The following is a 12,338-nucleotide window of genomic DNA, read 5'->3' as shown; positions in this document are numbered from 1 at the left end:
AATTGAAAATATGAAAAAGTCTAAAGAAATAGACCAATACTTCCAAATGGATGAACAGCCGCCTGCAGAGATGGAGGAGAGAAGGCCGTCTGTACGGAGGGTGAGCTTTGCGCTTGAACCTCAGATTGTATATTCTCAGGTGAAAGATGAAACCAGTAAATCAGAAAGCAGCTCAATGGGAATGAGCATGGAAGTTCCAAACAAAATGTCGATGGAGCTTTCGCTGGATGACAATTTGATGGAAGAAGAGCTTTTACAAAATGAAACCCTTCCTTTATGCGAAGAGAAGGAGGAGAACTTTATTATGGATGACTCAGAGGAGACTTTGGAAGAAAGGCGAATGAGCATGTGTCCTGTTGACAGGGAGAGGACTATGGAGCAAACAATTTGTAATATTCATCTTGCAGAGAAGGAGTCTGCAGCATGCACTGCAAGCCCAGAAAGGAATGCGCAATATAGCACTGTGCAGAACAGGGCATCGAATGAACCTGTTAGTGGTTATAATAATACTCAACAGAGCCAGGGGAGTGCACTCAGCCCAGTAAATGAAAAAAGAGATAAGTCTGTATTATCTTTAGCTAATGCTGAAGAGGAGGGCGGTATTAGGCTTGAGGAAATATTAGAGCCACTTTCACCAAGTAAAGATGCATATGAGCACATTCCAGTGAGTGAGTGTTACAACAATGCAGAATACTCTTTGGATGGGGATAGAGATGACATCTTAAGTGACATGCTATCAGAGATTGTGTGTGCTGCGGATAATAATACTTTGGTGTATGATACAGTGAATGTTGAAGAGGTTCTTAGTAAATATGAGACTACGAAGAAAGAGGAGACTAAAAAAATACGTGAAATACTAGCAGAAACTGGGATAAGATTTTTAGACAACTTATCTCTTGGCAACAGAAGGGAGACTTTGTCTAAAATACGAAATAAGGTAGAACCTGCTGATGTAATCTACTACAAAGAATTCATGCAAAGAAGAATTGACACACAAAATGCACTATCTTCAAAGCTTTCTGCTGAAATAGAAAAGGCCCGAGAGGAAACAGAAGTAATTGAAAGAGAGGTAGATTGTACAGGTCTCTCATCAATTGACAGGAACACTCTTCTCTCAAAGCTGCGCCAAATGAAATCAGATGCAAGAAAGGAGGGAAAGTCTCACTGGCACAGGAAAAGACTTGGCGTGGAAAGAGAGTTCCTAGAAGAAACAGAAAGAATTTATGCGGGGTTTGAAAAGGAAAAGGCAGAGTTGGCAGAAAAGATTGAAAAAATGAAAGAGGAAATCCAAAAAACAAATCTAATAGACCTAGAAAAGAAAGAAAGATCGATGAAAGAGATTCTTCTAAAAATAGGCACACTTACGCAGGAGGAAGTAAATGAATTTGTGGCAGAAGTGGAGCAGAATAAAAAGGATGAAGTCGCGCTAAAAGACTGCCTAGAAACAAAATCAGCAGAACTGGCATGTATAAAGCAAAAAAACGAAGAAATCTCACAGCTAATAGAGAATGAAAAGGCAGAAATACAAAACCTGCAAGAAAGTCTTCTTGTGGAAGAGGTGCAGAAAGATGACTTAGAGCAGATTAAAGTGGCCGTGCAGAGGATGGAAGTTATACTGGGGGTGAAAATACTTGAGATCTCTCACAGCAGACTTCTATTTTCTGTCTGTGATATTGTAATTACAATTATATATGATGGAGTGACCATTGTAGACGTCTATGCAGAAACAAAAGTGAAAAGCATTTTTAAAGAGTTTATTGCTTTGTCAATCGGAAAGAGCCTAGTGGCAATGGATTTAATCGTAGAAAGCATTCCAATGATCATTCGATATGTCCTTAAAATGGCATCGATTGAGAAAGAGGTTAAGAAGCTTGGTGTGTCTGTTCCGTATGAGATATACTACACGGAAAAAGAGCTCTCGATTCAGTTTATGATACGAAAAGGAAAGACTGGCCAAATGGGGAATGTATCTGCAATATTTAACTCTGGCGAGTCGACTCCCACAATAACCAGTAATATAAAGGGCTTTAAAGCGCCAGACAGCGTATATGAAAGTATTTCAGAGTCTGTAAATCTGGCCAGATCAATTGCTCGCGTTAAATAGTTGGTGTTCCTAAGTTAATATTCCTAAAAATAAAGATATATTTTGATAGCAAGGCTGTCTATTTGGGGATTTAAGAATATATAAGAAATAATCTGAATTTCGGATTATTGTTTATGTGCAGTAAATAATCTGTGGGATATTATGGTGCTAATGATTTCTTATTTATATATAACTAACTATTTCATTATATAATTAATAAATATTGCAGAATAGCATATATTATATTGCAAAATGTGCAGTATAGCATCCTAACTGGAAATTATATATTTGGCATTATTTTTAAGTATACTCTGAATGGAAGAAGAGGGAAGAAAAAAGTGTTTTGTCGTTAACCCAAGAGGGAGAAAAACTCAAAATTCTAATAATTATACATTTTCATTTGACTGCGATGCTGTGACAGATCAAATATTCTCATATCCAAGTGATTACAGAATATCTTATACAGAAGAGTATATAAACAGGCAAATTCTCTCTATGTCCCTATGGTCTATAATAGCAGTGAATTTGCTAGAGATAGAGAGATCATCTAAAGTGCTTGACATGTGCTGTGCCCCTGGTATGAAACTAGTATATTCTGGACTATTGTTAGACAGTGCAAATTATAATAACAGCACGAAAACAGGATCCATAACTGGCATAGATATTTCACGATCAAGGCTAAGTATAGCTAAATCACTTGTGTTGAAATATAAAGTACCAAATGTACGGCTTGTGCTTGGAGACACGTCTTGTTTTACTAGTCCACCAATCATACCTGCATCGCTGGATAAGGTAAGAAACAAAGAGGGTGTGTGCAGGTGCGGTGGAATATCAGAGACCCCGCCAGAAAAAGCATATTATACTAGCACTAATCTTAGAAGAATAGGGCATAGGCATATCCCACAAAAGTATGATAGAATACTTGTAGACCCAGAGTGCTCACAGACTAGCACAGTTAAGTATATGCAAGGAGACAAGCCGCCTACAAAAGACTACTCAAGGATTCAAATTAACATTCTAAGCCATGGAATAAGCTTGCTGGAAGAGAACGGAATACTTATTTACTCTACGTGTACATTTGAGGAAGAAGAAAATGAAAATGTTATTCAGCAGGTTCTAGAAAAGCATCCTCACATAGTCCGCGTACCAATTGAAGAAAGCACGCTTGCAGCATATGGTGTAAGTACAAAAAATATAAGAACCGAAAGAAGTGAGAAGTTGCCTTTTAGTGACAGTTTATTTATAGCCAAATTAAAACATAGCAGGCACATATCATAACTATAGCATAGGCACAAACTTAGAACCACATATGACACATGTGCACTACGCAGATCGCCCCCAGTGCTGTTCCTATTATAATTGATATGCATCCTCCTATTAACTTACCTTTTTTCTCCATTTTACAATGATAATTTCAGATCTATTTATATCTTGTGTTTCGAATGGTCCAATTGCAACAAAAAAAAGTAACAAATAACTATATTTTTAGGTTAAAGTGATTTGTTAAGTATAAAACATTACTTGTATGGAGTTTTATATAAAATAATTGGGCAATCATATTGCAATCCTGTTTCTAAATGTTTTTGAATTTGAGGGTGAGCCTGGGCTCAAGAAGACCCTCTATAGTATCTCTTTTAAAAATTAAAATTGAAAATACATGCAATTTACAAAGAAACTATATTTATTACGAATAATTCAACGCATAATCCTAAATAAAGTGCTTTTTTGTTGGAGGGAATAGACTGCAAGCGGCCTGGGCTATAATTTAATCAGGGGGGTGACTGTCTATTTATATAGCCGGATAAATAATTGAATTTCTTAAGTAAACTAGATGGCCTAAAAGTTATATTGTAGTACACTTTATTTAGCTAGAATTTCATTTTCCGTTTAGTTCCCTTGTTTAGAGGTCGGTTCACCCGATGGAGAATTTTCGTTTGAAGGATCTCCGGCTTTACCCTTACATATAAAGAATATTACACCACCTGCCACTATCAAAGCAGCGACTATGCCTGCTACAATTATTATTTTCTTTTTCTTGCTTCCATCTGCTCCTTCTGCCATGTTTTGTATAGTAAGTTCTGCTTTTATACTTTACAAAATCAGGAGGAAATAATAGATCTTATTCCAGAAACACCCTTATCTAAATAAGATTGGTTTGTTTTATGTCTTAATTGGTCTATTTACTAATCAGTATATAATTGGTTAATACCCAGAACAGTTTTATCTTTAAAAGCCAGTTGGTTAAATCTCCTTAAAATATTCAATAGCTGGGTCTTTTCTATTTTTAATACAGACCAGTCGTTCTTTAAGCTAGATACTTATTAGAGAAAGCACTAATAACAGCATGCTGCAGAAATACTTTGGTATTGAACACGAGTTAAGCTTGTTTATATTTGCTCCCATTTAGTTCCTCCTTAGTGCGTATAACTACCTATAATTTATAGCTGTAATTTATAATACGTAAATTTATAATATTAAAATTCTTCAGAAGTTCTACTGTGCTGTGCATGAATTGGCATTTTATCAGAGGTTAAAAATATTCTGCCAGCAAAATATTTTATGGCAAGTACAATAGATGACATATTCTCACCAAAGCATAGAGAAGAGCTCAAAAAATCACAGAATAAATCCAAAAAAAAGAAAGAAAAGGATTACGATGTAAGAGGCAGTGGCAAGCTTGAGCAAGACATTTTCTCCTGTGATGGATATAAAATATATACACATGAAGAATTAAACATAGGAAGGGGAGGAAATACAAGTAAGTGCCCAATTGACTGTGATTGTTGCTTTTAGTAAAATTAAATTTTATTTGGGAATGTTTTTAAATATTCACGAGTGGCCACCTCTGGGAGTTGTATTGCTAGTTTCGTCTTTGGGAATGGTTTCTGGCTATCTTATTCTGCGATTTATAAATACATACGTGAGGAATAAAGAATAAGTCAACAAAAGAAGTTATTGTGTTTACGGTGTGGACATCCATATTCTGCTTAATTCTTTCTTGGGCATGCGTGTTTATGGGGCAGGCAAGGCCAATGATATCCCCAGAAGTTAAAAAATAAATAGCAAACTAAAATTATATCCCATGAATATAGAAGCAATTATAGAAAAAGAGAAAGAGCTAAGAAGTGCTCTTCTGAAAGAAGACAGAGAGATACTTATGGAGTTGGGGAAGTATTTAGAATCAGTAGTTGTGTATCTGGAGAGTAAGGAGGAGGTATCTCCAGAGGAACTGCAGGATGAAATAAAAACAGAAAAGGATATACATAAAAGAGCATCGGATATCTTCCAAAAAGCAACAAATAAAGAGGATGTGGAAGAAGATGTAAACGAATTAATTGATATTGTAAACTCACTTATAAAAAAGTAGACGTGCAATATATCTGAGGCATCTCGAAGAGCAGTAAATACTATACAGAGCGCTGTATATTCTCTATAATAAAGTATCTCTATATAAGACAGTAATTTTATTTTATTTGTAATATTTGACTGGCTATATATCGCATGGTATATTACGAAAGTATTGTGCAACTTAGTACGAAATATTACCTAATTTTATATTAATTAATTTAAGGTGTATACATTATGTGCCGGATTTTTGTTTGCATGTATCTATAAATAGGCATTAGCCGCTTATTTGCTTATTCTTCTGTGGTTTTATTGGCTGCTGCTTCAATCGCCTTATTGGCTGAATGGCTCTATATAGCATGATGAATACTGCACAGGATGGTTTGCTTAGTTGGCATATTTTACTATAAAAGAACATATTCTGCAGGAGATTTAGTCACAGGATATATCTCCCTTCAGATACCAAGTGTAGTATCCATTGAGAGCATTATACTTACTATAGATAAAGAATCAGAAATTAGAGTGGCAGATATAAACAGAGCCATTTCAAATGAAAAAGCGATTAGACATCTTGGCAGATTTATTATATATGGAGACAAAGCCAGAAAGATGCTTCCTGGGGTGCACAAGTTTCCATTTAGCTTTAGACTTGTTTCAGATGAAGGGGCTACCATTGAGTATAAGAAAGCAACTCAGAACAAAAATATTTATGCCTTAAACAGGTATATAAGCAAGTGTGAAGTAAAAATATATGGAATTTTTAAGCCAGTAGCCAAGTACACCAAGGAAATCCATCTTATTGAGTCAGCATCCGATAGCATTAAGAAGATTAACTATACACACCAAATAAACAATTGTCTGTGCTTTGGAAACTCATCGGTTGAACTATTAATAAAACACGATTCTGTTCTTTATGCTGGAAAGACGCATGCCCTAGAAATGTCCACCACTAATGGTGAGAATATAGCTAAAATATCATGCGACTTGGAAATGAGCCTATACTCCTTCACAGATATGATAAACCCGATTAAACTGGTGTTTCCGTGCAAGGCAACAAAGAAGGACGGTGCTGTGCATCTGCAGATTGATGAGTCCCTTCCCTCTGAGACATCTAGAAATGACTTTTTTTCAATTTCTTACAATATAGTAATTAGTGTAACAATAAAAGGAGAAGGAACAACCGAGATAATAAGGCCTATTTCAGTCCGAGGAAAGGAATCGTACGGTGAATATACTCCTCCCGAGATTCCTGAAAGCTCTATCTATCCTGAAAAGTATCTTTCATTCCACTGTTAAATAAAATGGAATTAAAACTTTTATTTATGCATGAAAATGTGTATGAGACAAGTATTCCGGCAGAAAATATTTTACACGGATTGGCCCCGCCGTTAAATAAAGATATTATTCTTAAGGCGCTTAAGAGGGACCAAGACAAAGTGCTAAACCCAAGGATCGAACCATTCACAAGTGTCACAAATGCATATGACTCACTTATTCCATACCACATATTCATATCCCCAACATATGACGATTTAATATATAGCAGTGTAAATAGGGTGCCGGATATACAGGACATGACAGAGACACTTGATAGCTTAACTAAAATTCTTTGCACAGAAGAAGACTCGTTTAATGAGCTAACTGTGATGGAGGAAAGATTAAAAGTAGAAGAGGAAAGGTACTATCTCAACAAGACAATAAACTATAAAGAAACAAAGATAAAAGAGATTAAACAGAGATTTATCCGGTAAAAACAAAGCAAATAACAAAGCAATAAGTGTTTTATGCTAGAATTAGTCAGGTTAAATTATTTTGGAAAGAAAATAAAAGTAGGAAAGCATATTTAAGATGATGGCATTTTGTGTTTTAGAGTATTTTGTGGTTTTTATCTGTTTAATTCGTTTAGTTCTCTGTATAGACCTCTGATTAATTATGGGCATGTATCTAATTGATTGATTGATATTTTATGCCAACAATTTATTCTTTGCAGTGTATAGTAAAATGAATTCTATGTAAAAATACTTTCTGTACAGTTTTACTATAGGAATATTTCAGTATAATTTCGGGCTATATCTGGATGTTAGAGCTGTTTTTTGTTGTGTAGTAGCAATTTCTTATAGATAAATATAAGGTATTTGCTGTTTTTGTGATATAATCCATTTGTTTTATTGAATTTTCTGTGTGTTTCCACTGAAATAACGGACTTTATAAATATGGATATTTAAAAAATTTACTAATGAACAAAGGAATAGAAATACTAGAAGAGACAATCTTTAAAACATCGGCAGAGACACTTCTCCACGAGTTCACTTTGATAAAGAAGGACTCATCTAAAGAGCCCACTTCATTAATTGCTGTGGACGGCAATGGGAATAAAACAATCCTTTGCACACTTGTTCCGGGCGTTAATGAAGCTATTGTGGCAAATACAATTCTTCAGCCAGGCGAGAATTTCAAGCTATCAACTACAACGCAGAATGCAATACACATTTCTTATTTAGAAAGTGAATATGAAAAAAGTCCTTGCGGGAGTACTTCTTTAGTTACATTACGAATTAAAGAAAACGAAAAGGTTTTAGTCACCGGCCCAACTGTGTACACTCTGGTGTCAATAGCTTCCTGCGACTCTGAAAGACTTTCACTCTGCCTTTTAGTGAATGGAGAGGAGGTAACTCTGGCAAATCTTGTGCCAAACCGAATTGAAACAGCAGAAATCTCTTTAGAAACCTTTGAAGATGAGGAGCTACAGCTATTCATTGTAGGAAAGGGTGAAGTTGAGCTAATTGGGTACGTATCGCCTGAAGAGGATCATGAAGAGGTGTCTGATGAAGAAAAGTGCTACGAATGTGGGCATTTCTTTGAAGAATGCGCCTGCGATAGTGAGGAATACACTGATGCATCAGAAGAAAGCGAAGAAATTAACGATAACGAGTTTCTGTCTGACGAAAAGATGGAGCAGTTCTTAGGAGTAAGTCCAGCGGCAAAGAAAAAGTCATCAAATAAACCGCAGGAAGAAGACCCAGCACCTAAGGAAAAAAACTATCAAAGGAAGAGAAGAAACTTGCTGAAAGAGAAAGAGACTTAAAAGAAATAAAGATAGTAGACGTGGTTAAGTCCAAAAACAAACAGGTGGCAAGGAAGACAGACAAAGTAAAGATTAAGTATACGCTATTTGTGAATAATAAAATGGTCGATAAAAACAAGTCATCCGGTCTTGTCTTTAGAATGGGTGATGGTCAAATTATTAGAGGATTAGAGCTGGGAATAGAAGGAATGCGCGTTGGAGGCAAAAGAACAATTACAGTTCCTCCCCGCCTAGGATATGGATCTACAAGAGTGGGTGCGATTCCTCCAAATTCACTGCTTGTTTTCCAAGTTGAGCTGTGCAGCATTCTAAAATAATAAATCCTTATTTATGTTTAATATAATGAGCTATGTTTATACTCCTACATTGCTTATTTAAGCATACTCATAATACTTATTCAGGAAATATTTTAAATATTTGTTATTCTATTAAGTATATGTTAGGCGCGCTCCTTTAAATCACAATGATATAATTTAAATACCAAAAAATAGATTTTAACGCTATATAATGTGAATGTATGCTTCTTTCTTCTCTTACTGCTTTAAAAGACCCAAGACTGCTTTAAATCAAAGTACTATTGTCCTACTAAATTAATTGCTTCTACTGTGATATTTGTTTATACAGAATAGGTGTGCCATGTATAGTTTATATTATTAAGATCGTGCGTAATAAATTGTTGAATGTTTTTATAGTTTAAATATTATATGTTTTTATCTTGCGCTACTTATTTATATGCATATGCCTAGGTGGCCTGTTGTATTTATAATTGCTGCTGTTTAATTTTCAGTGAATTTAATTCTTAAAGCAAACAAACCCTTCCATTTAAATAATTATTGCAATAAAATATATACACTTTCTGTTTTCATGTATAAACATAGAATAAAAACGATAAATACCCTATACAACAGCAAAATCAATTGAGCAATGATGAACACAAAAATCAAAGAAGTATAGCTTATATTGCCAATGTTCCCACTGTTTTTATATGCTCAATGTGTATATAGCGAGAAATATTATAACTAGAAGAAGAAAAAAGTATTTTATAATGTGAACTATGCATAATTTATTAAAAATAAAACATTATTTATGCCTTACAAATAATGAAAATAGGTATAGCTATAAATTATACAAAAAGAATATTAACCATTAAAGAACCCATATAATTTAGCATATTAACCAAGCCAACTATATTTAAATCTGTATGCATTATATTTTGGTTAATAAATTTACATAATTTATTCTATTTTGCAATTTATTTAGACTATGCTCTAAGTTATGTCAGCAGTGTTTCATTATTAGATAATTCGGGTTAGAATAATAATCAGATACGTGCCAAGAGATTTATATAGGTGTTTTATCTACATAATAAAATAAACAATGCCATAATGTTTTGTCTGTGAAGTGAACAGAATAAGTGGTTATACGGATAAAGAAAAATAGAAAGTATAAATTTATTTATGCTCTGTCATAAGCAACTACTTTGCAGGTTGGCTCACTGTGTGGGATTCTCTTGTCAAACAGTGGGTATCTTGGGTTGGTTGCAATTTGTAAAAGCTCTTTGCTAGTGATGTCCTTTGTGGGAATTTCAGTTACTTCAATAATTCCAACAGTTTCTGGTCTTACACTGTGTCTGCTTCTAAGGTCCTGCCATAAGTTAAATACAGCTTCTGCTCTGCAGAGTGCTCTAATCTCCTTGTGAACATTCACTGTCTTTCTCTTAATGATGTATGCTGCTCTGACACCAAAAGTTCTTACTTTCCCGTCGTTGTGCTGTGGTACTTCTTCCATCTTTAAGACTACACCGTTTGAAAGTTTTATCTTGTACTGCTTTCTTAATAAGCTGAATGTTTTGCTTCTGGCAATGATCTCATTCTGTGCAAAAACATTGTTTGAGAAGATCTGTGGGACTGGGTTAGCAGCCGTTGGCTTCTCAGAGGCAAGTACTTTGTATTCTTTTATATGCATGGTGGTAATAAAAAAAAATAATTTTTATTCTTTCAACTATTTGTTTCCGTTATTTAGAATAATAATCTCTACAATTTCTTTTAGTCTATTTGTACATGCGGATGCCAATTAGTGCACATCACACACTGCTCAGTCTGCCATGTCAGATGGCGATAGTGATCTTATCTGGGATTTTAACTGAGCTATTTCCAGCTGCATAATTCTTTTCTCTCTCTCATTTGCTTTCTTTAGTCTGTCTATTTCTAGTGCCATGGAAATATTGGTTTCGTTAATATACTTGCTGTTCTTAAGCTGTTCTATTTGAGCTCTCTGCTGCTGTATTATAGCATCGCCCTCTGCCAGGTGCTCTAAAAGAATTACTGCATCTGGCGCTGGCTTAAGACTTTGCGAGATGTGCTCTTCCTGTTTAAGCAAATATTGGACAGAATTGGACAGAAGAGAAAGCTTATCCACGCTTTCTTCCTTCTCTCTTCTGATTTCTTTAAGAATAGAATTCAAAGTGCTCAGCCGTATCTGCTGGCTATTCAGTGATAAGCTCGCCTGTTGGCAAATATTAAACACTAGTGAATTTACCTGGTTGATGCCTTCTTTAATGTCTCTAATCTGATTTTTAGCCAGGTCTAATACGCTAGTTATCTCTTTCATCTTTATATATGATACTTTTGAGTCTTTTGATTCTTTCCTTACTTGCGGCTTCTGGGTGGGCTTGATTTCTATGTTTCTGGCCCTGCTTGCTAGTGAAAGAGTAGAAATAGTCTCATCAATACAGCTAGGCGTGGGCGAAATAGCACAAATCAGAACCGTCTTTGAAGAACCAGAAAAAGAAGGCTGAAGCAATCTGGTTAGTTTGGCATCTCGATAAGGAATATGTGCTTGCTTTTTGGAAAGTTTTGAAATAACGCTCGTTAGAGCCAAAAGGCTTTTGTTAATGCATGCGCCCTCTTTAAGTGTAGTGCCAGAGGTACGCGCAGAGCTGACCCTCTCTGACCCAGCAAGGTCAACAAAAACCAAAGAAGACCGCACTCCTTTTAGCCTAATTGTAAGCTTTAAAACTGCATGACTCCGACTGCTTTCCCTATTCATTCTGGTTGCAGAGACTTTTCTAATTGAATTTCCCTTTCTGAATAGTTCTGCAGCCTCGTTCTTTGTAAACACTTCTATCTCAGAAACATCTTTAATGTATACATCCCCATCTGCAGACTCTCGTATCTGAAGTGGTTCGGACGGATCGCCTAGTAAATCGTATATGTTCTCATTGTACACTTCAACATATGACAGGCTTATTCTGTGCTGAGTTTTTTTACTAAATATCCAATTAAGTGATTTAGGAATTATACCAGGATCAGAAACACATCCTGTCCCATTTCTTGCCATGTTCATAGAACTGTGTACATTCTCATTTCTGTTCTCACTTGGCTCTGCATAGTAGTTCTCTGGCAGGATTCCCTTCATTGTATGGGTTTTCCCAGAAGACGTCTGGCCATACGCAATTACGCACACGTTTACACCATACAGAGACTCATCTACTGTACTGTTTATATGAGTAAATAGATCTTCATTTTTTGACTCCTCATCAAAAACCCAATCAAATAGTAGAGTCTGCGCGGATACTTCCTGTCCATAGCTGTTTAAGTGCTGGATAATGCCTCTATCTCCCAGCTTGTACCACCCCTGCTTTACCCCGGTGCTCTTCTCTTCGGGCGATAAAGGGCGTATTCGTATAAGTGCTTCTACTTTGTTCATAAAAAACTAATTGTAAAATTACTTTACACTCTTTTCTTAACATATAAGAAATATTATGACATAAAAACAGAAATAGCATATAATTAATACTAAGTTAAGAAATAATACATGTAATTA

The 12,338-nt window shown here is 35.4% G+C and overlaps 11 protein-coding genes across 11 annotated transcripts; 8 read left to right on the top strand and 3 right to left on the bottom strand.

Annotated features, from left to right (window-relative positions):
* Positions 1–10: 10 nt before the first annotated feature.
* Positions 11–2,152, top strand: NEPG_01685 (uncharacterized protein; the record flags this gene model as incomplete). The annotated part of the gene is made up of 1 exon (XM_013204059.1): positions 11–2,152. The coding sequence occupies one exon, from the start codon at positions 11–13 to the stop codon at positions 2,102–2,104; it is 2,094 nt and encodes a 697-aa protein (XP_013059513.1). The 3' UTR covers positions 2,105–2,152.
* Positions 2,153–2,398: 246 nt separating this feature from the next.
* On the top strand, positions 2,399–3,361 carry NEPG_01684 (uncharacterized protein; the record flags this gene model as incomplete). Its single annotated transcript, XM_013204058.1, has 1 exon — positions 2,399–3,361. One exon carries the CDS (start codon positions 2,399–2,401, stop codon positions 3,359–3,361), a length of 963 nt encoding a protein of 320 aa, XP_013059512.1.
* Positions 3,362–3,814: 453 nt separating this feature from the next.
* NEPG_01683 (uncharacterized protein) lies at positions 3,815–4,144 on the bottom strand (the record flags this gene model as incomplete). Its single annotated transcript, XM_013204057.1, has 1 exon — positions 3,815–4,144. The coding sequence occupies one exon, from the start codon at positions 4,142–4,144 to the stop codon at positions 3,971–3,973; it is 174 nt and encodes a 57-aa protein (XP_013059511.1). The 3' UTR covers positions 3,815–3,970.
* Positions 4,145–4,642: 498 nt separating this feature from the next.
* Positions 4,643–4,876, top strand: NEPG_01682 (uncharacterized protein; the record flags this gene model as incomplete). Its single annotated transcript, XM_013204056.1, has 1 exon — positions 4,643–4,876. The coding sequence occupies one exon, from the start codon at positions 4,643–4,645 to the stop codon at positions 4,874–4,876; it is 234 nt and encodes a 77-aa protein (XP_013059510.1).
* Positions 4,877–5,165: 289 nt separating this feature from the next.
* NEPG_01681 (uncharacterized protein) lies at positions 5,166–5,450 on the top strand (the record flags this gene model as incomplete). Its single annotated transcript, XM_013204055.1, has 1 exon — positions 5,166–5,450. The coding sequence occupies one exon, from the start codon at positions 5,166–5,168 to the stop codon at positions 5,448–5,450; it is 285 nt and encodes a 94-aa protein (XP_013059509.1).
* A 356-nt stretch (positions 5,451–5,806) lies between these two features.
* On the top strand, positions 5,807–6,724 carry NEPG_01680 (uncharacterized protein; the record flags this gene model as incomplete). Its single annotated transcript, XM_013204054.1, has 1 exon — positions 5,807–6,724. One exon carries the CDS (start codon positions 5,807–5,809, stop codon positions 6,722–6,724), a length of 918 nt encoding a protein of 305 aa, XP_013059508.1.
* Positions 6,725–6,750: 26 nt separating this feature from the next.
* On the top strand, positions 6,751–7,179 carry NEPG_01679 (uncharacterized protein; the record flags this gene model as incomplete). The annotated part of the gene is made up of 1 exon (XM_013204053.1): positions 6,751–7,179. The coding sequence occupies one exon, from the start codon at positions 6,751–6,753 to the stop codon at positions 7,177–7,179; it is 429 nt and encodes a 142-aa protein (XP_013059507.1).
* A 485-nt stretch (positions 7,180–7,664) lies between these two features.
* Positions 7,665–8,513, top strand: NEPG_01678 (uncharacterized protein; the record flags this gene model as incomplete). The annotated part of the gene is made up of 1 exon (XM_013204052.1): positions 7,665–8,513. The coding sequence occupies one exon, from the start codon at positions 7,665–7,667 to the stop codon at positions 8,511–8,513; it is 849 nt and encodes a 282-aa protein (XP_013059506.1).
* A 101-nt stretch (positions 8,514–8,614) lies between these two features.
* On the top strand, positions 8,615–8,830 carry NEPG_01677 (uncharacterized protein; the record flags this gene model as incomplete). The annotated part of the gene is made up of 1 exon (XM_013204051.1): positions 8,615–8,830. The coding sequence occupies one exon, from the start codon at positions 8,615–8,617 to the stop codon at positions 8,828–8,830; it is 216 nt and encodes a 71-aa protein (XP_013059505.1).
* Positions 8,831–9,968: 1,138 nt separating this feature from the next.
* On the bottom strand, positions 9,969–10,478 carry NEPG_01676 (uncharacterized protein; the record flags this gene model as incomplete). Its single annotated transcript, XM_013204050.1, has 1 exon — positions 9,969–10,478. The coding sequence occupies one exon, from the start codon at positions 10,476–10,478 to the stop codon at positions 9,969–9,971; it is 510 nt and encodes a 169-aa protein (XP_013059504.1).
* Positions 10,479–10,607: 129 nt separating this feature from the next.
* NEPG_01675 (uncharacterized protein) lies at positions 10,608–12,221 on the bottom strand (the record flags this gene model as incomplete). Its single annotated transcript, XM_013204049.1, has 1 exon — positions 10,608–12,221. One exon carries the CDS (start codon positions 12,219–12,221, stop codon positions 10,608–10,610), a length of 1,614 nt encoding a protein of 537 aa, XP_013059503.1.
* Between the last annotated feature and the right edge of the window lie 117 nt (positions 12,222–12,338).

The sequence above is a fragment of the Nematocida parisii genome, assembly GCF_000250985.1.
Source record: "Nematocida parisii ERTm1 unplaced genomic scaffold supercont1.4, whole genome shotgun sequence".
NCBI classification, from domain to species: domain Eukaryota; kingdom Fungi; phylum Microsporidia; genus Nematocida; species Nematocida parisii.
This window is presented reverse-complemented; position numbering and strand designations above follow the sequence as displayed.